Source organism: Phalacrocorax aristotelis, chromosome 6 (assembly GCF_949628215.1).
Source record: "Phalacrocorax aristotelis chromosome 6, bGulAri2.1, whole genome shotgun sequence".
NCBI classification, from domain to species: Eukaryota; Metazoa; Chordata; class Aves; order Suliformes; family Phalacrocoracidae; genus Phalacrocorax; species Phalacrocorax aristotelis.
This window is the reverse complement of record NC_134281.1, coordinates 1,321,455-1,346,596: the sequence shown is the minus strand read 5'-3', so window position 1 is coordinate 1,346,596 and position 25,142 is coordinate 1,321,455. Positions and strand designations below refer to the sequence as shown.

Below are 25,142 nucleotides of genomic sequence, written 5' to 3'. Positions count from 1 at the left end.
AAGCTTTTTCTGACCAGTAGCTTATGTTTTCCATGCTGCTGGTGCTTCTGAAAGGAAAGAGTTCTGAAGTCCCTAGCTTTGGTCAAAGAGGATGCTAGGCAGCCCACCCTTCCTGGAGGGGAGGCTACTGCATGTATGCTGAGAAGCGACAGTCGGGTGCGACACGGTTGTGTAAAATAAAACAATAATGGTAAATCTGTCCTTCTGGATCCACAATAGGAAGGGAAATGTAACCAAACAGGCTTTTTGTACGTACTGAGTCTGGCTTTATTCCTGCTTTTAACTAAAACACAGCCTCTTGGATGTGTTAATATTTTGCTGTCGGGCTTGGCTGATTTTTCTCCCGCAGCCCATGTAAATACTTCTTAGCTTTAACTTATGGTGGTGTACTTTTCCAGAGCTTGCAGCATTCCCTGCACTGTGATATAGATACCTCTTCTGTTAGTTGTAAACACTTACACCCTCCAGTTATTTGAAATCCTTAGGGAAGCTTGAGTTAGCTCCCTATTATTATGCAAGTGTAGCTCTATTATAGTCAAATAATGACAACAAATTAATTGCTATCCATCCCTATCCCTAAACTCCTCAACAATTGTGCTGAGCAAACTGGTCCCACCCATGTGTATATCATATGACTTTTCCCTTTTTCCTTGTTCAAGGGCCTTTCTCAATGTTAGAGCTGTTAATCTCCAAAATTTGTTGCAGCTGGAGGAACCCCACCCAAAGTGCTCCTGTGGTCCCTCAGCTTCTCTTAAGCTCTCTTCTGCCCAGGCTGTGATTTATCAGGGTATGGTATCAAGTGCCAAGATTGCATGAGGGTCTTCCAGAGGCTGCACAGAGGGGCTTATATTGAACTTGCTGTGGGCGCTGGGGAGCGGTCTGACTGTGAGGAGAGGTGAAATGAGGACCTCTGCTCCAAAGGGCTGTTGTGAACTTGTAGTAACTTTTTGGAAACCAGCTTTTCCTCTTCCCTTCCTAAAAAGGAGGAGAAAACATACTTGAGGTAGTTACGTGTCTCAATTGCCGTTTTTAGTCTCCAAATAAGGTGTTGTGCAATAAGAGTTTTCAGGATCCAGAAACCTCTTTGCAGAAGGAGGGCCCTGCTTCACCAGACCCTTCTGGAGCAGTGGCTGCGGGAGCCGGTCCCGAGAGCCTCTCAGGGGCTGGAGAGCAGTGGGTGAGTCATGCAGCAGTGCTGGGGAGGAATAACGCTCCCCTGGGGTTACCCTTCGGCCCCCTTGTGAAACTGCTGATAGTACCTGTGCTTTCCGCTGGCATCTAGCACAGCGAGTCAAAGCAAACGAGGCAAGTCCTGCCTTGCATCCCGTTGCTGTGCGACACTAACTCTTGCAGGAGGGCGTATATTCTTAGAAGCTTTACAGGTCTTCAGCAGTCTTTGATTAATAACCACATTGGCCAAACTTGCCAAAACTTGGAACCTTATTTCAGGCCTGAGTTCCTCTGAGGATGCAACTCCAGATTAATCTGCCAGGTGGGCTTGTGACCCTACTACAGGTCCACCCCCCAGCAGCGCTGCTGCTGACCAAAGAGGAGATCTCTTCTGGCTGAAGCTGACCTGCATTTTCTTGTGGTACGTGGCATATGTGCTGCTAGTGGTGAGACTGTCCTGCTAGGAGACACCTTGGCCTTTCAGGGTGTTTGTTTCCCATCTGCAGGACTGTTACAGATGTGATTAGACCAAGGTCCCTGTGGATATGCAGGAAAAAAGGACTAAAGGTCTTCCAAGGGAGTATGGTCTAAGCATCCCTGCTCAGATAAGGATCTCCTTACTTAGCTACTATCCTTTTGTTACAGTGACCAATTTAGCAGCTGGAGCTGGCTCCACTTTCCTGTTTCTACCTTGTTTGTCACTTAACCAAGTCCCTTATCTGTGCTGTGGTCCTGTGACCTGTAGCATGCTTCTTCTGGAGGTCAAAACTAATTTATCAAGTCTGCCTTGACTTTGTGCCTTGTGCATAGGCAAAGGCAGATGGTGAAGGAAGCAGCCTGGTCTGAGCGGTCTAGTAGCAAAAGAAAAGGACAAAAAGCATCACTGAAAAACAAGTGCCAGACTCACGACCACATATCCCTTGTGCGGTAGCAAATTCTTCAGCAAAGGCAGGTGCCTCTGGCCGGGGGGGACCAGGCTGCAGGCAGTGAAGCAGCCCCTCAGGCACGTGCTTGGCTGCATTAGGGATTGCTCTGCTGTTGCTGTGCTTGATTCCTTTCATGTATCAAACTCATTAAGGTTCCTAAAGGAAAGCAGATAGTTGCTATGGGTTCTTGTGTCACTCGGTGGGTTAATGTGTGTTACAGATGTTCAGTGGGACTTCCTGATTCTGCAAGGACCCGAGATAAGCCAGCCTCTCTGCAAAAGCAGCTCTTAGCAGAGGGTGTTAGGATCCTAGCTTTCCCTGACTGGCCTTTTTGTAAGCTCTGAAATTTTTATATCAACATTAAATGTCTTCTACTCAGTATTTCGTAGAACAGTTGGGTCTCATGGAATGAGTGTCCCAGGAGCAGGGTGTGGAGCCACCCCGCACTTCTGTGGCTGTGCCAAGCAGAGATGCTAAACACATCCCAAGGCACTTTTTTCCTTACAGTGCAATACATCAGCCTCCTCATCACTGTCTGCAGGAGGATCCCAGTGGCCAACCTGCTACTGATGCTTTTGGCAGAGAGCTGGTTGTTGCTACATCTTGAGTCTGGATGTGCGGAGACCACAAAACCATGACAGCTAATGGGATTCTATGTCCATATATATCCAATTAAACATAAGATGGAAAGTACTTGTGTAGCCACAACTCTAAAAGGGAAGAGACATTTTTGAGGGCCTGTGCTTATGATAGCTGGTGTGACTGAGCACTGGCAGGTCTGAGTTCAGCCCACTTGTGCTCTAGAAGCTTGGCCCATTTGCCTGTAGCATTAGTCGGCGTGGCATGGTTTTTCCTAGAGGAGCATTCACTGGGAAACACTTCAAGTTTAGTGTGAAGTCTCCTCTTTGGACATACTAAATCTGTGGTGCTGAACTGGTTGTGAGGAGTGTGGAAAGAAGGTTCCACTTCTTGGAAGGATTTATAAGTTGTGTGGATGTGAAAGCAGCGTTTGCTCCATGTGCCATTGAGGACAGTCCCCTCGCAGCAAGCTCAATTGTCAAACTAGCTTCAGTAGACCCTTTGGCAAAGGGTCATTGGCCATGGTGTGCTGGGCTGGTCAGAGGGTGATGATGTACCAGAAGAACCTTCTGAATCTCAGCTGAGCTGTGAATGGAGCAGGCTGCTGGAGTGGGACTCTGACTGCTCATAACTTCTAATCAGGGGTCCATCTCACCAGACCTGCCTTGGAGGTTCAGTGTTCCTCTCCAAAGGAGTCCTTAAACTCTAAACCAAGGTGGAGCCATGTTTGTTTTACCTTGTCATTTGTCATTATAGGCTTTCTATTTTCCAACCATTGAGCAAACTTACCAGTGTTTAGAATGGCCCTGCCTCTGGCCAGTAAAGTAGTGAACCATGGTATTACTGGCGTATTCCTGAGATTGTTCAGAGATGTTTTTGTGGGTAGAATGGCCTCAATTTCCTATCATTTCACTACCTAAGAATTTCCTTTGCACTGACTTGCTTTCTCTCTTTTAATAGCAAGAATGCTATAAGACAAAAAAGCCAAAACAGAAATCTTAAAATGCGTTGTATATCTAGTCATGGTGAGCAGAATTTGCTTTTCTTCCAAGCAGTTTGACACAGGCTTTTTTTAAAAGCATTACGAGTGTCTTCAAACTCTTTATCTTAAACTTCAGTATCTCCTCATTTAACACTGCTGTTCCCAAATGGCCTTGAGTATAGGTGGAGTCTAAGATGGTTGGGGAGCATTTGTTTCACATTATCTTACTGGGTTTGGGTGTTGGGGTTTTTTTTGCAGTGTCTTATGTGTCTCTTTTTTTAAAGAAATCTCCTTTTATGCATATTTGAGGAGACAGAGTGGAGCTGCGAGGAGAAGCTCCATATCTGGGCAGGAAGTCCTGCTGACCAGGCAGCCCAAAAAACAGGCAGCAGCGCCTGTTATGCTTGGCCCCTGCACAGAGATGGAAATGAGTGGCTCAAACCTCCCTCCACTTGTGAGGGAGCGAGGAATAACGCTGCCCTCTGAATAGAGGGATGTGGCTGTGCTTCCATTCATCACGAGGAGATGCTGCCCGAGGGGTCTGAGCTCGCAGGGGAAGGCGATGCAGCAGTTGGTGGGTGAGTGCCCCATCCCCAGGCGGAAGGGGCTCAGGTCCGTTCATCCAGGCTGCTCCTGCTGCCCTGGTGAGGTCTGCTGGTGCCGCAGGGATGTCCCTGAGGCTTCCTGGGGCCACCTGCGCTGCCCTGCAGGTGGTGGGGATGAGCTGCCCACCCAGCACCTTCCCCTCCTGAGGATCTACACCTCCAAGGGCCAGGAAACCTGAGCCATCTTGGGAGTCATGTGTTGCTGTGAGGAGCCTCTCAATTTTTGCATTGTTTCCCCCATATGTTTTCCTATAGCTTCAGACTCACAGCTGGCTTGCATGGCGAGGAGCTGTGAGTCATGCCACTGACACCTGCAAAATAGTCTCCAAGGAGATCTGGAGCTCCTGGTTGCAAAGACATGTGGTCTGGTCCTGCACAGATGGGAGGGCCCATGACTAGGTGTTCTGCGCATGGCTGAAGCTGTATGTGGCCACAGATCTGGGCTAGGACTTGTTTCCTTTTGTCTTAAGGAAATGGATGATCAGCTTTTGTATAACCCAAAAGCAAGGATCGCCCGCTGATGCCAGTGGGTTTGTCCAAGTGAAACAGTAATGGCAGTTTAAGAGCTGGGACTTCGCTGTATGAAATGTGATCTGTTTTACTGTATTTGTTTGGGCCGAGTAAACATGTACCTGTGGTGAGACAACAGTAGAAGTTCAAAAGCAATTCCTGGGGTGCTGGCAGAGGTGCAGCGCCGGGTCTGCAGGTGGAAAGGTGTAGCCTGCTTTGCCTGTGCCCCAGGGTGCCCCTTGAGTCAGAAGCACTTGGGGGGCTTGTCCATCCCACCCGCCTGTGAGCTGACTGTTCTGTCCACGGTGGCGTGGGGCACCACCCGTTTGGTCCCAGCACTGACAGCTGTTGGGCTTCAGGATGCCCTGCCCTCGGCAATGGACAGTCACGGCCAAGCTGTTGTGTGCAGCGTTTGGAGTCGGGTGGGCGTCTAAACCAGATCCAGCACCGGGACACATCCTCCAGCTAACTGGGGTGATGGGCAGTGGCAGCCCACGCTGGAGAGCGGCTACGGGGGTGCTCTGCAGAGCACTGATGCAGCGGGCCACTCCCACGGGGTTCATAAGGAATAAAGAGCAGGTAACCCCAATTAAACTTGGACCTGGGACATTAAGTGAAAGTCATATTTGGACTAGTAGAACAAATTACCAGGTTGAATAAATTACCAAGGAAGGGTCCTGTTAATGCTGAAGTAATAACGTGCAACGCTGGGTTTATGTATCGGTGTGGAGGTCGCAGGCTGGTGGCCAAATGCAAATGACAGAGTTCCTGCTCTGACACTTGGGCTCTGAAGCATCAGGTTGTCTCGTGGGGTTCACATACAGGTTCTTGCTACTGACAATTTTTTCCCCTTTGTTTGTAATTAAACTTCTCCAATTTATTTAATCCAGAGGTTTGTATTTAAATAAACAACCACTCATAGTCCCTTGCCTATGCTCAGCATCTTTCTGACTCATTAAGATCAGAGTCAATAAAAAACTGGCAAGATTGTAAGTGATCTATGCTGGAAACTTAAAGGTCTTTATCTGTTCTGGAGAGCTGGCACAGAGCTGAAGAATCAAAAGTGTCCTATTTTTCTGGTTGTTGGGGGTGTGTGTGTGTGTGCATGTTAAAACCATGTTTTAAGATGTATTATGAATTCCCGGGGTGGGAGAGTGTTTTCACTGGCTTCAGAGTATCTGGAAAGACTGCAGGTGAAAAATGAGGTGAAAACTAGAGGTGAAAGCTGAGGCAGAAATGAAATGGCAGTCCCCTGGGCAAAGCGAGCTGAAATGGGCCATTTCGTACCCTTTGGGCTGTGTCTCAAGGATCAGCAGCCTTATATGGGCACTTAATAGTTCCACACAAAGAAGCGTGTAAAGGCTCATAGTCTACCTTAAAATTGGCAAACCAGTGCTTCTAGAACCATCCATTCATAAAAGCTTTGTCCTTATTAGCAGCGCTAGCTTTTCCAAGTAAATTAAATGTTTTGCCTAACCGAGTGCCATCAAATAACCCTTTCCTCTTGAAAGCTGCAGAATAAGCGTTTGAACGTTGGCGGGGACCCCTGGGCGCCCCAGGCCCGTGCGGGAGCTTTGAGGAGCCTCAGGCTGGTGCTGGAAGGGTGGATCCGGGAGGGAGCAGGAGGGAGGAGCGGCTGCCAGCCTAATTGCCAGCTTTGCGGAGCTGCAGAGCCGAGTGCTGCTGGGCACAGTTTAGGGCTGGTCACCAGCTAAGCCACAGCCTGTGGTGCCTGGCCACCTCTGCAGAGTCCCTGCAGAGCCCCCTCAAAGGGGGATTTGGGGGTTTGATCCACCCACAGCCCTGCAGGGTGAAGGAGCTGAGTACATTCTCCCCAACCCACTCTTTAAAAACAACTCTCTGTTCTTTTGCTGCTATTGATCCCTCCATTTGAAAATAGGTGTTGGCAAGGATGGCCCCTGCCCATCCCTGTGTGGAGCTGGGGAGCACCGTGTAGCGGGTGGGGAGAGGAGCTGGGCGAGGAAAACGAGCTGGGGCAGGAAGAGGTGTAACAATATTGACTTAAATAGTGTATAGTCTTGTAATGAAAGACTGTCATAACACAGAAACACATGGACTAGATTAAGATCGCATAGGCAGGCAACACCCTTCTCCAGCCTTAGAAACCTCTGCGGCCTCAACTGTTCTTCTGACGGGCTCTAAATGTGTATGCACAAATGAATAGTCAGTGCCTAGAACTAGTTTGTATTTCAAGATGGATTAAAGATATTCTACAAAAACTCGATAAATGGGAGCAAGTGCCAAAAAGGCCATGGTGGTATGAGACCTGTATGTGTTAAGCCTTAGTAGAAAATGCTGGCTGTGAGGTCCAAAGTGGTCAGAAACTTGCAAGAGGCTACACTTTATAATGCTTCTTGAGGACTGAAAGTATTGGGTTTTTGCAGAGGTGGGTGACCAGCCTGTAGTTTATTCTCTGACTGCACAGGGTCAGCTCTGAGATGGGGCGAAGCTCCCATAATGCTGCCATTGCTTCTGCCAGGTGTGTGTGTCCCGGGGGTGGGACTGTCCTTGCTTTCCTTAAGTCCACTTTTACAGGGGACAGATGTCTTTCAGACAGGAGGCTGCAAGCTTCTGTAAAAACAATGAGGCTGAGAGAAACTGTGACCCGTGGTGTCACGTCTCCCTGACGCTTCCTGCAGAACATTGTTTGTGTCCCACCATACCTTCCTGCATTCTTCACACTCAAAAAGCCAGGCTTGATACATCCATAGTGCAGACACTAAAATAGGTTTGTTTTCAATGTTATTAGCTCCTGTTGTGGTGTTTTTGCACTTTTCTCTCTCCCATTGGGATGTTATTAGGACTGTCTCTGCAGCAGGGAGCACCCATGTATATAAGTGACTTTATTCTGTTTCTAGTGAGCAGCAGAAAGCACAGCACAACCACAGCCCTTTCCCTGCCGCTGACCTTCCTCCCTGGAGCCTTTTCCTGCTGTATTTCCTGTTTGCTGTGGAAACTACCCATAAAACCCAGCACCAGAGGTGTGGAAACATGCCACCTTCCCAAAATACCCTAGAGCCCCCATAGAAGGACCAGGGAGGTCCGAGCTGCAGTAAAGCAAGTTTAGCATAAGCTCATGGCAATGCACCATGTCACACTGCATGAAACTTCTGACTCGCACAGATTCATATGAAATAATAAACTGAATCAAAATAAACTTTCAATGAGACCGAAAGCCTCTGTGAGGCATGAGATTACGGTGGCTGCCCAGTGTGAGCATGTTCACTGCGATGTGCCTTCTCCTCCACACCACTGCGACATGCCATCTTGCTCACTTTAAGGTAAAAACCTTCATCCCAAGCATTCCTGCATAAACTTACGGTAGGCTTGCGTGGAGAGTGGTCAAATGGCATTTGAGAGGTTTGAGGCTTCATGGGACATAAGGCATGGCTGCAGAGATCAATGTCTGAAGGATAAAACAGTATTAGTGCTCTAGTCTCGGGTGATCTTTGAGGAAAAAGCCTTTCCAACTCTGGTGTCCTGTTCTTTTCCAGATGTCGGTGAGCCAGCCGCAGTCGGGAAGAGGTGTGCCTTGTTTACGCTGCAGAGGGACGTGTGCGGGCTTCGAGCCACATTCCTGGAGGTAACATCTTGGCCTTGACGGGCCCTGCCCCAACACTGCCCCTTTGGTCCTGTTGACATTCAGACTTCGGTGGCTTGGAGTGCAATGACAAACTGCTTGAGTGGTGCTGCGAGGTGCAGAGCAGACATGCTGTCTGCATAGGGTAGTGCTGAGTTAAGAGGCTCGTGCTCCCTGCTTTCCATCCCCCTTCCCTCACTGGTCCTGTTCTTTTATTTTTGAGTTAAAATCTCATCTACAAGTGCTTAAACAAAGCTGAGGCTCTCATGCAGTGGTGAGGGGGGTTGTTCCTGCTTTTGCTAACATTATCTGCTCTCTGGGAGTTGAGACTCTCTCTCTAGGTTGAGTGCAGGTCTTGGCAGCGAGCTGTGGCTTGGGAAGAGGAGAAAGCTGGGGTGAGAGATGGCCCAGCCTGCAGGAGGGTCTCGCCTGCCATGGGGCTGTCTCTGGCACAGCCCTCCATGGTTGGTGCTGTTCAGTGGGATGTTGGGACAGGGTCACAGTGCCAAAGCTGCTGCACGCTGGGCTCGGCACGAGCCACCTGATGCCCTGCCCAGCATGTGTGCTGGAGCACGTATCCTCTGCCTGCTGCCTTCCCAGCCTGCCAGATTGTGTGGAAACGAGTTAGTGAAAACAAACATGTCCTTGCTTGCTTTGGAGGCAGGGGAGCGCTGACCGAAGGGATGATCCCGCATCGCCGGAAGGAGTTGTGCCGAGTGCCTGGCTGTCACCCTCGTCCTTGAGGGCGAGCGTGGGCACAGAGCTGGTGGGGTGAATCAAAGCCCCGTTGGCAAGGGCTTGGTGCTGCGTCCGGCTCAGCAACACCATGGTGGCTGTCCTGAGCACCCTGATGGCTGAAATGCATGATGTTTGATGCTTTCTTTGCATTTTTCCCTCTTAAAAACACTGATTAAGTAAGCAGCCACCAACATCAGTAGCTGGTGGGAGCTGACCGGTACTGCCTGTTTGGCGCAGGGCTGGGCAGCAGCCCTGCCCTGTCCTGTCTGCTTGAAATGGGAGAAACAAAGGGGGCTTTGAAATGGAAGGGAGCTATCCAGATGTCATTAATTAAGAAAGAATTAATGCCCTCTGAGGTTGTCTTGCAAAACACTAGACTTTTCTGTGAGCCTGGAGAGCTCCTGCTTGCTGTGGGCTGCGCAGCTGGGCTCTGCCATGGTGGCATGCAGGAGCTGTCTGCAGCTGTGCTGTCTGTGCTGCTGAAGTGCTTCAGCAGGCTTCATGGTGGTGGCATGTAACTGTCCTGCAGCCTTCGGTTCCCAGTTTCAGTACCTCAGCTGCATGGAAATCCAAATTTTAAAACACTCATTTGGTTGAATCACTACTACTTTTTTTTCCTGACTCAATTAAAGGATGGTTTGGGTCCTACTTGTTCCAGGATCCTGCTGAAATACTTGGGGTTGCATCAGTGTTAGTTTGTCTTTCTGCAATTAGCATTTAGTGGACAAGCCGGCCAGTAGATGGTGGCCTTATAGACTTACCTTTATGACTTTATAGCTATTATAGTTGAAATGATAGATACTTAAGTATCAATTCTTCTTTTAGCAGTCATTTTTTAATGGTATGTAAAGCTCTGTAAGAGGTAAGGCTACTGCTCAGCTGTTGGAGACTAGTGAGGGTGGGAGACTTGGTGGTGCTTGAGAGGGTTTTCAAGCAGCTCCCCGCAGCAGGTGGGAGGCAGGAGCCCATCAGTGCTGCTGCAGCTGACTTTGCTCGGGGACAGCTCTTAAGGGTTTGTAGCTTTCCGCTCCGTGCTGCTGCCAACAACTCTGGGATGAATTGTGCTGAATTCCTGCGCATGGCTCCGGCCACAGGAGCCTTTTCTCTTATGCCAGAACTCCCGTCTGTGTTTAACCTTTGAAGGAGGCTGGTGTGCCGTGGCTCAGCCATCACACCATCGCGTGCCTCCCATCGAAAGGATGATCTTGCTTGTCACCCGCAGGAAAATCTGCAAGTCGTGCAAATGCAGCCAGGAGGATCACAGCCTGAGCTCGGACCTGGAGGACGATCGGAAAATTGGGCGCCTGCTGTCGGACTCCAAGTACGCCACGCTCACTGCCCGGGTGAAAGGAGGTGACGGCGTTCGCATTTACAAAAGGAACCGCATGATCATCACCAACCCCATCGTCTCTCGGAAAGACCCCACCTTCGACACCATCATGTACGAGTGGGCTCCCCCAGGGCTCACCCAGAAGCTGGTAAGACCATCCACGGCGCGTTTGGCTGGTAGTTGTGTCGCTTAATGGAGAACAGAACTCGGCTCTGGAATAAAGTTATTGGGAAGAATAGTAAAACATATGGTTTGCCTTGCACAGCAAAAATGTACGTAATGCTTTGTATTTTGGAAAATGGTGTGAATAACCAGAGTAGGTAGGAGAGGGGAACGGATTGCCTTTGGGTTTTATAAGTTTGCTTACATTTCTAGGAGAAGACTTCATGGGTTTTACAACTAGAAGGCTTGCTACTTTGGTAAAGCTCATGTCCAATAAAAACACTGCCGAGGAGAGATCCCACCTCTGCTGTCCCGCCAGTCGTCCAGCGCCTGTGCAGCCCACGCAGGCGTTTGCACGCCCCAAAACCCAAGGCTGGGTGTGGGAGTGATTCCTCCAGGCCTTCTTGGGGTGTCTGGGCTGGGATGTGATCCTCTCCTGAAATAGCCCCGGGAGGGCACCAAGGAGGCAGAAAGCTGTGCGAGCTGTGGGACACATGCAAGGACAGTGAGTTAACACCAGAGCCCCGTCTCCCTGCTTCTAAAGCAACTGAGTGTGGACCAGGCTTCTGGGAGAAGCAGTGGAGACAAGCTATTTGGGGGGTTTATTTGGGCAGGAGGAGTTGCCTTGGGCTTTGACCTCCCTGTTAGAGAGGGAGGTCCTTCCTTGCTTCTTGAGTCTGATCACTTGCAAATCTGGGTGTGAGCCGGTCCCAAAACCAGCCAGTGCAGGTGGAGGTAGCTAGCTGGGATGCTTCCACTAAGCTGAAGGGGCTTTTCAGCACACATTTCAGGAAATTATGTTTTGGTCTGTCTTAAAAGCAGAGAAATCAATGTGGAAAGAAGTAATGCTGCATCTAAATCCAGTGCTGAATTTCTAAATTATTCTGTTACGGAAATGGGCTTTAATGATAATGGCAAAATAACTGTCATCTTTAATATAGTAATTATTTTCTTTGCTTGCTGAGGTAGTCATTAAAATCCTGGACTTAAAATAGGCCTGGCGTCTCAGGTTTATTAACGAGGAGAGCAGCTAGTGCTCACTTGTGCCTCTGTAAATCACAGAACGGCCCTAAACCTCCCCAGAACGCAGCCTTGTTTGCTGTTGAATGCCACATTACCTCAGCCCGGGACAAGTGTCCGTAGGAACACCGAAACGGAGCCAAAAGAGTGTGCTGACAGCGCTTGCTTCGTGGCTTAGCTTCTTTGTAATGCTTTTGGTTTGGACTTTGTCTTGGATATGCTGAGCAAGCAGAGGAGGGGGAAAGGGGGGGTTAAACTCTGCTTGTGGTGGGCAGTGAGATGCTGGGTGGGCAGCCGTGTCACTGTGCCTCGGTGCTCCCCACCTCCGGCTGGAAAACGTCCCCCAGCAGCAGCCCAGGGCGACCGAGCGGAGCAGCGGGCTCAGAGCCCCTGTGCCCGGGGACCCTCCCACCACACGACAGGCAGCAGCAGCCCGTCCCCAGCAGGCTTGCGGAGCCCCCTCCCCAAGGAACAGGAGCAGGAAAGCTCATGGTGCCGAGGTGTGCTAGCCTGGAGGACAGCAAAGCTGAGCTGTGGGGCTGGGAGCGCCCTGCCTGCGTGGGCACAAACTCTGCCCAGCGCTGCTGCCAGAGGAACCCCTCCCAGATTTAGCACTGGAGCTGTTTTTTTTTTCCTTTAAGGTAAACATAGTCTGGTCCAAATAGAAATACTTGTTTGGGTTTTGTAAAAAGAACTCAGGGTAAGAAGGGGAGGTTGGGAGCGTGGTCCCATGCTGAGGGCTGGATCCGAAAACAAGCCCCCAGCCCCTCCTCCCCTCCTGTGCCCAGTTTCCATCCGGGCGAGCAATATTGCTGTGTGGGAACAAATGGAAGTGGTTTTCAGCCTGTGCAAGTGTTAGCCAGCAGTGCACTTCTTGAGGGAAAGCATTTAACTGGCTTTTAACTGTGTTGTGGTACTGAAAACATTACATATTACACTGTCATTAGTGGACAGCTTTTGCTCTTCAAATTAAACAAATAGTTTAAAGCTGCTGAAAATTGCAACCAGATTTTTTTTAAGAATTGGGGAAACAAATGTGAACTTGCATCTGCAGACCTGAGAGGAAGCCTGATTATTTCTTAAAACTCAGTTGCTATCAGCCCCCTGGAAAGGCTGACTGGGGGTGGCGTGCAGTCTATACTGGGAATGCAGCTGAGGCTGCTGGTGCTAACTGGAGCAGACCACTAGGCTTTAACGAGGGGCCGAGACCCCCATGCATCCAACCGCCAGCTTTTCAGCTGTAGCGCTGCTGCTCGCAGCCTCCTCTTCCTTCTTGGTAGGAGCTGGCCCAGCAGGAATGTTTGTTTAACCACTGTTTGCCTTCCACGGTTCCCGGGGGGGATCTGGGAGCCAGGGAGAACAATGCTGGCACTCTTCCCACCCGGCCAGATTCATTAAGCACGCTGCCCAGCCCTGGATTTATCCGAAACCTGGGTTTCGCTGCCCTGCAAGCTGGCTGTAGCACCTTGGGGCTGGGCTGGCTCCTTGCTGTGAAGGATGCAGAACTCTGGCTGCTGGGCTGCTTTCTTCTTCTGGGGGCCTGGACCCCGGCCGTACCCCCTTGCGAGTGTGTGTTTGGGGTGGTCCCGTGCAGCGGGGGCACGGGGGGGCCCGGCGGCTCCTCCACCTGCAGCAGCAAACTCTGTCCCCGCAGTGCTGGCATGTGCTTCGTGGAAGCCTTTGAGCTCTTTATAGTGCCTGAACACACTGGAAGATATCTTGGTTGAAGTAAACAACGTGCAGGAGCTTTGAAGTCAACCTTGATAAATCTTGGCTTGAAGATCAACTTGACACACTTCTAGGAGAAATGCTGGCTGTTGGCCATTCTCGGGAGAGTTTGGAAGGGATCTGGGCTGAAAAGCTTTTAGTGCATAACTGACTCGCTCCAGTGATTTCCTTCTGAAGGCAGGCTGGAAACTTGGGATTGTTTTTAATATTGTTGTCCTGAAGTGGATGGTCCAGTAACAGGAGACAGTTCAGAGTGTGTTTTCATTAAGCTGTGTCTGGAGAAGTTAGAAAGTAGATATTCAGGGTCCTTGGAGAAAGTGAAAGGAACAGATCATAAAGTACCTCCAAAATCCAGTAGTTAACAGCAAAAACCTAAAATGCTGTCCTCAAAATCATCTGTGCTAAAGCATTTGACCATAATAATACACGGTAGCAGAAGAAGAAACAACTTTTTATTATCCTTGATGTCAGCTTTTGGTGTCAGGTTGAATTTTTTCCCCTGATCTATTCTCTGGACAGAGTTTGACATTTGCAGTTATAACTTCAAGCATTCCCTTGATCAGGGAGTGAAATCCCACCGTATGCCTGGGCAGATACCGAAACCTGCCACTGAGCGGTCCAGCTGTACTTTTAAGAAAGGCTTGAGGCTTTTGCTTTTTTTTCCCCTTTCAGCACAGACATTTTCTATGGGCAATGGAGAGTCTGGTGCTGGAGTGGAACGAGATGCTTCCGATGCACGTGCTGGCACGGTGCTGTTCTCGTAGCTCTCGTATAAGCATCCGTTAGTCTTGGCACATTTGTAGTGGATTGAGAATTTCTTCCATTAAGATCCTACCTAGCGCTCTTGCTGCGGCTGAACCACGCCGGTGCAGACCACACAGCATACTCTGTCTTAATGTTCATGGTTGTACAGTGTTGAGGCTTTGGTTGCTGCTCTCTCCGGTTGTCAGATACCACTGGCAGTTGCCGTATTTTGTGGGGCAGTGCCTGTGTGAGGCCCGGGAGGAGCTGTCAGGGAGTTCTTGTCTCTTGCTTCCATAGTTTCTATTAGGATTTCTCACTTCTGTGAAAGCCATCTGTGCAGCAGATCACTTCTGCAGCATCCTGCAGCTCTCTAAGCAGCTATTCCCAAGCAGTGCCTTCCCCTCAGGGCAACATCCCTCCCCCTGGAAACTTCTGGATATCAATCCTGCCGTTGCACAGAGGCATCATATGCTGAGCGTTGATGTCTAATATAATAATGTGCAGCGATGTTAACATGTGCTGCAAGAAATGGGGAAGAAGCCCTGCCTCCATTAAATCATCTATCTCTTGCTGTTGCAAGTCTTTGGGCAGGAATCTTGCCCTGCAATGCTGCGATCTGGCTGAAAGTAGCTGAGGCGGAAGCAGACTTTGACGTTTTCACAGATGTGATGAGTTGTTCAGTGTTGTGCAAATGTTTCTGTATTTAAAAGGCCATACGGAGCCAGACTATACACAGTAAACAGTTAATCATTTCTCTACTTCCTTTTAAAATTCAGTTTTCAAATGCTGACCGAGTAAGAAACAAATCTAATGCAGCTGGATGCTTGTCTTTAAAACAGAATGGCAGCGAGCCAACTGGCTGCCCCTGAGCTCTTCACACTACAATAGGAAAAATGCCTTGAGTGGGAAACTCCCTTCCCCTTAGCACCGGGCCAGAAGTTAACTGTACAGACCCCACTGGCCTGCAAACGCTAAGGCAGCGTGGGACAGACCTCTTGCAAGATCACGGTTTATTCTGCTTTTAAGATAGTGGCTAGCTGAGTAGGAGACCTTATTTTGGGTAGTTTCTTGGCACTTACTTTCCATGTTGCAGGGCATCAGTGACCAAACACCTCCTCTTTTCTGCAAAATCAATAGTTGGGTAGAGTTGGTGGCTGTCAGTGCTCTCCCCGTCCTGGCACGAAGCTGGCTGGTCTCCAGTTTTGATGTTTATGGGTTTCTGGGCTTTTCAGCAGCCTTGATGTCAAATTACCTGGAATAGTGTCATGCATGTGCCAGCGAGGGAGGGTGTGCTTGGATCTGGGTGCGAACTAGTCGGAGCAAGTATTTGCTGCTTTGCTCTCGTGGGGAGTCTGGGTTTGTCGGCTTTTTTTTTTAAAAAAAAAAGCAGTCCTCAAAAAAACCCCAACCTGTTTTCTGAGAGTGAAATGATTAGTAATAGCCTAGCTGCTCCTTGCATCTAAGTTCAGCCTTTTATTTCTGAAGTGTAGGTCAGAACGGCTCAAAGGGGGAGGGGTATGTTTTCTGCCACCACTCTGTAATGCGAGCAGAGTGTCTGCTTGCAAAGCACCTGCACAAAGAAAGCTCGTGCTTCTGGGCTGAAGGCAGCTCCGAGTAACTGTCAGTGTCTCTCCATCCCAGGCCATGCAGTACATGGAGCTGATCCCGAAGGAGATGCAGCCGGTGGCGGGGACAGATGGGGCGTACTATCGCCGGCGGCAGCTTATGAGACAACTCCCGCTCTACGACCAGGACCCGTCCCAGTGCCGTGGCCTCGCAGAGGGCGAGCTGAAGCTGATGGAAGACTTTGTGAAGAAGTACAAAGCTGAGGCGCTGGGCGTTGGGGAGGTGGCACTGCCGGGCCAAGGCGGCAGCGGGAAGGAGGAGGGGAAGCCGCAGGACAAGAGCATCGCTGCCAGCAAACCCCCGGAGTCCACCAACGGGGCCTTGGAGAGCGCGCCTGCAGGAGGGCACTATGTAAGTGCTGTGCTCCGTGGCGGCAGGACGGGCTGGCAGGGGTGTCCCGGCTCTGCTCTGAGTTCAAAGAGCTTTCAGGGAACAGAATCAGCCTCAACTAGAGGGGGAAAAAAAGGTTGCACCGGTTATCTGTCCCTTGTTAGCAATGCTGCTCCTGAGGGCTTCTCCAAGCCTGCCGCAGTGCTCTTTCAAACTGCCGGAGCAGTGCTGCGATGCTCGGTCGCATCGCGACGTGCTTTGGTGCGGCACTGAAGGACCCCAGTGGGACCCCTCATGTGCTCCTGCCAGCCCTGCTGAGCACAAGTAGCCATCCAACAGGGATGAGGAGGGGCGGGTTACCTCCTGTTCGCCATCTCCCTCCCTCTGCAACAAACGCTGTGCTCAACCTCCAAGGTAACTGAATTTTCTGTTAGCTGTAGGAGCCGGTGATTTCAACTTTGGATTCTTGGCAGCTCTGAAAGATTGGGTATGATGTGTCCCCGCATGATTGTGAGTCAATCAGGTACTCAAGAGCAGAAATTATTTCACTGAGAGTTAGTATTTGCAGCCTGGCTTCCAGACCAATGCAGGAGGAAAGACTGCAAGTGGCAGTAGGTGGTGGCTCGGTCTAACAAATGCAAAGCTGTGAGCATGGAGGTAGTACTCCCAGGGCTGTAACCACCCCGGGGCACTTTGAACAGACCACGCATGTCTCTGGGCATAAAAATACATCTCCACAGGGAAATGACTGAGGTTCCCTAACACCCTTTTAGATTTATATTCCCTCTGTGGCATCTGGAGTGGCCATTGTGGTTGCTGAACAAATGCTTATCATAAAATATGGTGAGTGAAAATGTTATACAGCCCTTGTTGAGGGTAACTTGCAGCAGAGGATTTAAAGCTGGGGAAAAAATGGTGGCTGAGTATTTTAAGGCAAGGTTTTTCTAGCCATTGCTGCACTGAGATTGTAACATGTTAAGAGCAGTTTTCATTTTCATTCCATATTGGGTAATGTCTCCCCTCTGCTATGGCCCTTTCTGTTAATGTGTGTCTGACTTTGAGTCCAGTGATACAGTAAAAGTTTTTCACTATTTCAGCAAAATACTGAATTGGAAGAATTTTAAGCTTAAAAAAAAATAGCCAAAAAAGGCATGTTTCCATTAAACATATTAATAAAAGTCATCTTAGCAATGAGGGTTTATTTAGCCTGCAAGTTTGTCCTTCCAAATAAATACATAACTGTGATGTTAGTCTCTGTAGTTTAAAGCATAATTTTTCTAAAGGCACTAGCTGAAAAATGGAACAGCTTCAAAAGCAGTTGCAGGAGATCCATTTGACCGACGCGCTATGCAGCTCAGCTCGCAGCAGACTCTTGAAGTACCGTGGTTTCTTGCCGTACTGAAGAGACCTCCTGTTTCCCACTCTAACAAAACACTGCTCATTTTAATTTGATCTTCTGTGCAGGAATTAATGTGGCTGACCTGATAGGGACTGCTTCCCAAGATCTGACACGTGCTAAACTTCCAGGAGGTCCACTGGCTTTCACAAAACTGCATTGGAAGAAAAGTTCTGCCTTAAAAAAAGAGATGTAGTACTTTACTTTGCAATACGCGTGAGGCTGAATGAAAGTAGGTGTGAGCAAAATGAGCTCTATGAAGACTGAGAATGGATGGAAAGGGACTGAGAAATGAAGTGCCCCAAACCGATGATGTTCTCCTGGAGGTTTTAATGCTGTCAGTGTGTTCAGGGTTGGATGTAGGTCAGCACACTACAAAGGTGTAGGTACCTCTCCACTTGCGTGATCATCTCCTAGGCGTCTCCTAAACACGCTGCCTGGTCCCCAGCCTGAGGAAGGGCCCCCAAGCCTCCCTCCACTGCTGCTGTCTGGGATGCCACAGGTGACGCCCACCAGTGCCACCAGCCTGCCCAGGGCTGCTCCAGGCGTGCTGCCCGTGAGCGTGTTTGTCCCCAGCCCTGGAGACCTGCAGGGCTGCAGCAATGAGGGTGGCTTTTTGAGAACATACGTGTGCCTTTGGTTCAGGGGCATAATGGGAAAATACAGTGCCGAACAGCTTATTTTGGAGGTTCTGAATAGCTTATTTTGGAGATCCTGATTCTCAAGCGGTTTGTGCAATATTTCTTCACTGAGTCCATCAGAAGTAGGGCACGGATTTGAACCTATTAAATACCAATCCTCTTAATCAGCACCAGCAGCTTGACTTCACCCTATTTCAGATCAAGGTGTGAGTCTGAACTATAGATTTACGAAGATGAGGTGTGAAAAAACCAAAACAAAACCCACCACTCTTGCTGTAGAAGAGAGTGAACCCAGAAAGCACCAATGCTGCACCAAGAAACAAGCTGTAAGGATTTCCTCAGGTGTTCATGTGGTCCCTGTGCTAAGGTTGTTAAACCATGTGTTGCACGCTTGGGCTGGCTGTTGAAACTGGTGTGTAAAGGAAAACATACGGGGCCGATGTAAATCACCATGAGAGGTATCTGAGCTCAAACAGCACTTTGAACTCATCTCGGCTGCAGAGAGGAGCCCCATCACTGTAATAAGTCTGTCCTACAAGTTGAATGTTCTCCACCAAGCACAAAATCATCTTTAACGCTCCCAGAACTGGAAGGTCTCCTGGTGTCATAAGTCACTGTGTTGGAATCAAATCAAATCCTGAAGCAATTGATCAAAATTAGCCATTGTCTCAAAGCTTGAGGCCAGCAATGCAGTGTGTGCTCAGGGGAAGCCTCGTGGTGCCTGGGGAGCTCCTTCCATGGGAGCTGTCATTGCGAAATAGCAGCCAGCGGAGAGAGCAAGTTTGGAAAAAGCTTAGGAGAAAGGGATGCTTTTTTGGCCAACACCTCTGGTAACTCTGCTAATAGTCTTCAATCCTGTCCCTACACGACAGACATGTAAAATGAGTACCAAGCTGCAATACCATCTTAAGTTGGAAGAGCCACTTTTTATTTAGTGTGTAAGTGGCAGGGGGATGGAAGTTATATGATGCTTAGGAAAAGCCCTGTGAATAATTGCTGTAGAAAGAAACAGCAAAATAAGTTGGTTTTTTTAACAGTTCTTATTGGCAAGAAATTTGAGCTCAGAGTTGGAAACTGCTCGTGTTTGTTCTCGCTGTTAGATCTTGCAAGATAAGCAGGGCTGGGATGGATGGGTCTGGTGGTTCCTCTGGGGGTGACAGTGCAGGGCAGCTGCAGGGACAGGCTCTCTGGTGCCTTGGGGAGGCATCGGGGCATGGGGAAAATTGCAGCCTCAGTCCCGTGTGATGGGTGCAGAATTCATCAGTGCCAGGAGCAGGGCTGTGCCTGCCACTCCGCACTGAGTGCAGCAGCTTCACCTACTTGTGTAATTGTTCACAGAGACCAGAAATAGCACGGCTTCTGCACTTCACTTCTGCTGGAGTTCACTCCCTCATTGGCATGGGTCTTTGGAGTACTTAGAAATGTGTCTGAAGCCCTTTGCAGTGGAAGGAGCAGTGTAAGCAGATGTATCCCCTTTCAGACTCACAGGAAAGCCAGGCCAGGAAACATCTTGTGCCTCCTCTTGCGCTGCCTTCGCTCGTCATACAGGATTTGCTGGTAAAATAGGAGATGCCCGTCAGCTTGGTGGAACCGCTCCAAGGACTGTGGGGCTGATACTAAAAGTCCAGGCTGAATGAAGGAGGAGGCAACAGCAAAATGCGTGGTGTGCTAGAAATAATAGTAACAAAACACAGAAAAGCCACTTGATGGATGTAGGTAGACCTCTAGCCTTCCGTTGTAAAGGGAGAAATCAGTTTCAGAGAACTTAAATATAAGGAATAGTCCTTTTAGCACTCCTGCCATGAACTAGCAAAAGGGGCTGGGTGTGGTGAGGAAACCTGTCTGTAGTTTGACACTTGCAGAGCTCAGAGAAACCCTGCTCCCTCTGTGCCCCCAGAGAGGCTGTTCCTGCCCCTGCTTTACAGGGCTTGCAGGGTTCCCCAGGCTGTGGTGGCATCAGGGTGGTGTTCCTCGGGACGCGGACCGCAGCTGCCCTGCAGCAGCTCCCCTTCCCCTGCCCCATCCCTGGGGCCCTCCAGCAGCTCAGGAACTCTTCATTTACCTTCTGCTGAGAAATGTATTTTTGTGTTTCCTACCCACCCAGCAGAAACGTGTCAACTTAAGTCAGAGCGTTTGTAAATGAAGTTGGGCACGGGGTGGGAAATTCCCGGCCCTGTGCTGCTCGGAGCGTGCTGGAGGGACACACCGCTGTGCAAACGCTCCGGTCGGACACAGCAGCTTAAACTGCAACACGTGTGACACGCAAGTCGCTTCACACTGCGTCTTGGTTTTGTAAAAGCCCCAGCCAGCCTGCTGTGGAGATTGCTGGTAGTCATCTGGCCTCGCAGCCAAGGGCTCTGCTGGAAGAGACTCCAGCTGCTACTTAAGAGCATTTCTTTTAGGGAGTGACAAAGCACAGACTCAGCAGCTATTAGCCTGACCTAGGCTATCCAGGCTTAAATGGGAACTTAAATAACAGCCCCTCAGCTGTCAGCTTCAGAGGGGAGAGCTTTATAGCTTGCTCTTAACTCATCGCAGGATCACTCTGCCTGCACTGCGAAAGAGTAAATCCAGTTGGCCTTGTGTGTAATATGTATAGGTGCTAATTAATCTTCAGATTAGCCAAGTCTAATTCTGTCTCTTTGGACTGTTATAAATTGAAAGCACTGTGCTGAAATCCATAGAGTGGCATCTGTCTTATGCATAGACGTACATAATAAAAAGTGAGAAAAGACCAAAGTTCCCAATCTCTATGCAAAGTAACACCTTTGACATGCGGCTCTTCTGCAGTATAGGATGTCTTAACCCTTTCTTGGAGAACCTTTGGATTTAGTGAAGGTTGGTTTTTATCATGGCAGGGAGGGTGGTCCCAAAGGCCAGACACTGGCTGGAAGAAAGTAAACAGGTGAAGGCTGGAAAATATATTTATAATGACTTACAATTATATTCCACCTTGGCAGTCTGTCCATACGTAGCACTGGTCCAAATATTTGCACAGGGTGTGGGGCGATAGGCTTGGAGATGCTGCTTGTCGGCTGTGGGTGCCCTGTGAAGCGCTCTCTGGTGTCTGAGTGCTATTACACACTTGAGATGATTTTCCCAGCACTCTTCTCAAGCTGTAGCCATTGCTTTCTCTTCAGTTCAGAGTTTCCTTGCTCTTCCATCTCACTGCACTGTTCCTATAGCCTCATTTCAGACTGGTGGGTTTGCTGGGCCTTCCAAGCTGATACAACTGTAAAATCTGGCTTGGCTATTCTCAAGTTTCCCTCTGCAGGACAAGATCTCAAACAAAAACAACCTAAGCCATGCAGCTTAGCAGTCCTGGAATTAAATGTTTTATTTCCCCTGCTCTGCTTGGTGCTGTGGGATGTTGAGCAGGAACACAGTTGGTCCTTCAGACTAGAAGCGTTGAGGACGTGCACGGAGACTGTGTGGTTCTGTTTTGCTAACCGTGCTTCTTACCAGCTGTGTGGTTAATAACAGTGCGTTGAAAAGATGCGGTGAATCAGTATGAGAAGTACATATCTACCCCATGCTCGGAACATCGCTGCTTTGCTGCCTGCCGACGCGCACCCAGCCCCGCGCTCACCCCTCTGCCTCTCTGTTGCAGTGCTGCGAGACCTGCAAGCAGGCAGTGCCGGGGGACTGCCCGGTGGTGTACGCCGACAGGGCGGGCTACTCCCGGCAGTGGCACCCAGCGTGCTTCGTGTGCTGCCGGTGCTCCGAGCCCCTCGTCGACCTCATCTACTTCTGGAAGAGCGGGGCCGCCTGGTGCGGGCGCCACTACTGCGAGAGCCTCCGGCCGCGCTGCGCCGGCTGCGACGAGGTAGGGACCAGCCGCCTTCCCTCCGCCTGCCATGGGCTAATTCACGGCTTCTCCGGCGTGCGTCTTGACGTGCTCGCCTACCCACGCCTCCTGGGGTGCCCTCTGGGAGCGGCATCCTCCAGGTGCTGGTCCCCAGGGCTGCAGCTGCTCTGGGGAACTGGAGGTGCCTAAAGAAAATGGGGCGAAGCAGCGTGATGTTAATGACAGTCCCAGCTACTGTGCCGTGTCTATCTCAGAGCAACAGTCCACCTCTAGTTGCATTTAAAACCTAATGTCTTTATAGTGCTTGACTGCAGCCCATGACTTTGGCTTAATGCTCAGGGGCAGTTCTGTGCCTCCTACCCTTTCCTGAAGCCTCCACTGCTAGCGGGCTTGGCGCGAGGCACGGGGCTGGTTCTCCCTGCTCCTGCTGCGCTCCAGCCTGGCGAGATGGTGGAAGTAAGCAATTGTCTGTCTGTCCCGTAGATCATCTTCTCGGAGGACTACCAGCAAGCAGAAGGGATGGCCTGGCACAAGAAGCACTTTGCCTGCCTGGAGTGCGAGACGCTGCTGACCGGCAAACCCTTTGCTCTGGACAACGCCAGCCTCCTGTGCATGACCTGCAGCAAAAGCAAACGCCTCTGAGTGGGGAGCAGCCCAGGGGCAAAGCGGGGCTCCCCAGGGTCCCACCAGGACTGGGGTCATTTGACAAGTACATGAGAAGGGGAAGGTTAAAAATTAGAGCCTGGCCATTTACTTGCAAGCAATTAAGTGTCCCCTCGCATCCAGTACAGCTTGCAGGAGAATATTTCCTTGGGGAGCGGAAGCAAAGGAAATTCGTGTGCCTGCGGGTGGGAGGTACACAGCGTATCTGCCTAGGAGGGACTGAAAAGGAGGTTCTGTGTTGTGCTGGTCTTTGTAAAGTCTCTCCAAGCTTCTTACGACTAAGATCTTGCAATAGTCTTTTGGAAATAGCACATCTCAAAAGTAACTTCTGGCATACTAAACCTACAGTCATGGTCAAAAACAAGGGTTGTTCTTATTTTTTGAAATCCATACTGGAAGTTTACACTAACAGGCTGCTGACAACTGTACTAAAGCAATGGGTTTGAAGAATTTGATTAACCCGGGTGATTTCTTTCTGAAAGCAAATGATATAAAATTGCAGTAAGATGTAGCTGTAGCTTTCTCCTCCTGAGTGTACAATAATGTAAAAATAAGGAGTTGGCACACAGGGCCATTGATTTAACCCTGGCGAGATGGGAAGGGTGCAGCTCTGCCCTGGGGCAGCCGACTGGCTCAACCCCTGTGAGCTTTAGCCCTGAAACTGGAATGCAAAAGCATTCCTGGCAGGTCCCACCCGACCAGGCTCCCCGGCCTCTTGCCTGCCTCCGACTGCCTGTTATTCCAGGCGAGCACGTTTCCACAGAGCAGCATTGTGTTCCCACTGGGATGCTGGAGGTCGTTAAGCATTTAAAGTATGGGCCTTTATTTTGGCTGGGTTTGACCAGGAATTTTATGGAAAACAGCTTTCCAGCCTAAGCTGTCTTGGAGGGGTGGGTTGTGCCTGAAATACTGCCATGCCAGTTTTACCCTGTAATACATCAGTGACGCCCTCCAAGAACGAGGGAACCATACCGGAGCCAGCAGCCCCCTTGCCTTGGGCTCTGCCCCGCGTCTTGTCCCGCAGCTCCCCTGTCCCTAGGGGATCTGACAGGGGTGCCGCCATCCCAGCGTCTGGCACCAAGTCTCTGCAGGTGGTGGTTGTTCCGAGTCATGCGATGCTTCTGGTAGTCGCTGAAAGTATCACATAGTCCAGGCTGGCAGATGTCTGTGTGCTTGGTCTTTTTTCTTGTATTAAATGTCTACATTATTTGCCAAAGAACTGGAATATTTTTTGCAGAGGTGAGTGTGCAAGGAGCTCACAACTGCTAGGTTTTCTTTCTGCTACAGAAGACGCTGGTTTCTCTGTAAAGCGTGCTCCGTGCTGCAGATGTTTGCTTGCTCATGATAACTTGCAAATAAGAGGTGGAGGACACAGTACCTGCTGCAAGGTTAGACCGTGCGAGAGGTGTAAAGACAGACCTGTGCGTGGGGGGCGTGAGTGCCTCTTGCCCTTTGTCCAGCCCTGTGCTGTTGCGTGGTTGATATTCCTGGAAACGCTGGGGTATTTAAAGAGAGTAAATGAAATGCTTGCTCCGGAGCTGGAGCAGAGCAGGAAAGTCCCAGGGTGGCAGCGACGGCCGTAGCTGCGGGGTGATGGATGTGCGTTGCAGGGTATCGCAGTGCATGTGCTGCTGGGCTCATCTGTCCATCTTGGGTTGGTCAATGGATGCGTTGCGTGCCTGGGGGGCGTCACTACTGTAAGCTCGGTCTGATGCTGCGAGCCAAGAGAGGGCGTGTAGGCCTGAAGTTCTGCAAGGAATAATAAAGCTCCCTTGGATCAGCCTTGGATACAGGCACTTTGGTTGTAAGTGAAGTGGGGCTGAAAAATAAAGCCCAGGGCTTAGCTTTATTGCCTCTTCTTCGTTTTGCTACAAGGGAAATGTCTTTAGATTTTGTAAATTTTCTTTCAAAGCTGCATCGTTGTTCTAAACTCAGCGATGTTAAAGCAGCCAAATGCGCACACGCTCAGTGTAAGCAGTGATAGGAATAGTGGGAGTCACCTTTGAAGCACAGAGCCATGTGAATCACCTCTGAATCACCTATTTCAGCACAGACTTTAACGTCTGAACAGCATTCCCTGATGGAAAGTCTGTGTCGGTTTGCTCATGCAGCTGGTTGCCTGTTAGTGAGCTGCCTGCGAGGTGGGTGCACAGCCATTGCACAGGCGTCTGGAAGAAAATTAATTGCAGAAAAAAAGCTAAATCAAAACACTGAGGTTTTTAAAAGTGAAAGACTATTAACTAAATGACTGCCCTCGCAGAAAACTCAACAGCGTGCTGCGGTCTGCATGGGTGTTTGGTTCGTTTTGCCTTGGCCGCCTGCGTGGTCCTTGCAGGGGCTGTGACAAACGGAGCACCGGGGAGGTGAGCCAGACCCCTGACCGCAGCAGTGGGTGTCTGGTGGGGGATGCTGGCCATGCCTGCACCCTGCGGCCCCCTGCCCTCCCCAGCTGAACGTGAAACCAGGGGCTTGCGGGTGTCTGTGCCAGGCAGCATGGTCCTGCTGCCCGGCTTGCAGGGTGGGGGGCTTGGGCGACCCCATGAGCTGGGTGCTGTGCTCTCAGCACTGATGTTGCTGAGCCCC

At 50.0% G+C, this 25,142-nt stretch overlaps 1 protein-coding gene across 1 annotated transcript in view; it reads left to right on the top strand.

Moving 5' to 3' along the window:
- The window catches only part of LMCD1 (LIM and cysteine rich domains 1), a 32,592-nt gene extending 9,583 nt beyond the window's left edge, over nt 1-23,009 (top strand). The window contains exons 2-6 of the mRNA XM_075095591.1: nt 8,288-8,376; nt 10,334-10,589; nt 15,737-16,072; nt 21,699-21,914; nt 22,380-23,009. Coding sequence (XP_074951692.1) covers nt 8,288-8,376; nt 10,334-10,589; nt 15,737-16,072; nt 21,699-21,914; nt 22,380-22,538 — 1,056 coding nt within the window. The 3' untranslated portion in view covers nt 22,539-23,009. The remainder of the gene's footprint in view (nt 1-8,287; nt 8,377-10,333; nt 10,590-15,736; nt 16,073-21,698; nt 21,915-22,379) is intronic.
- Nucleotides 23,010-25,142: the final 2,133 nt, after the last annotated feature.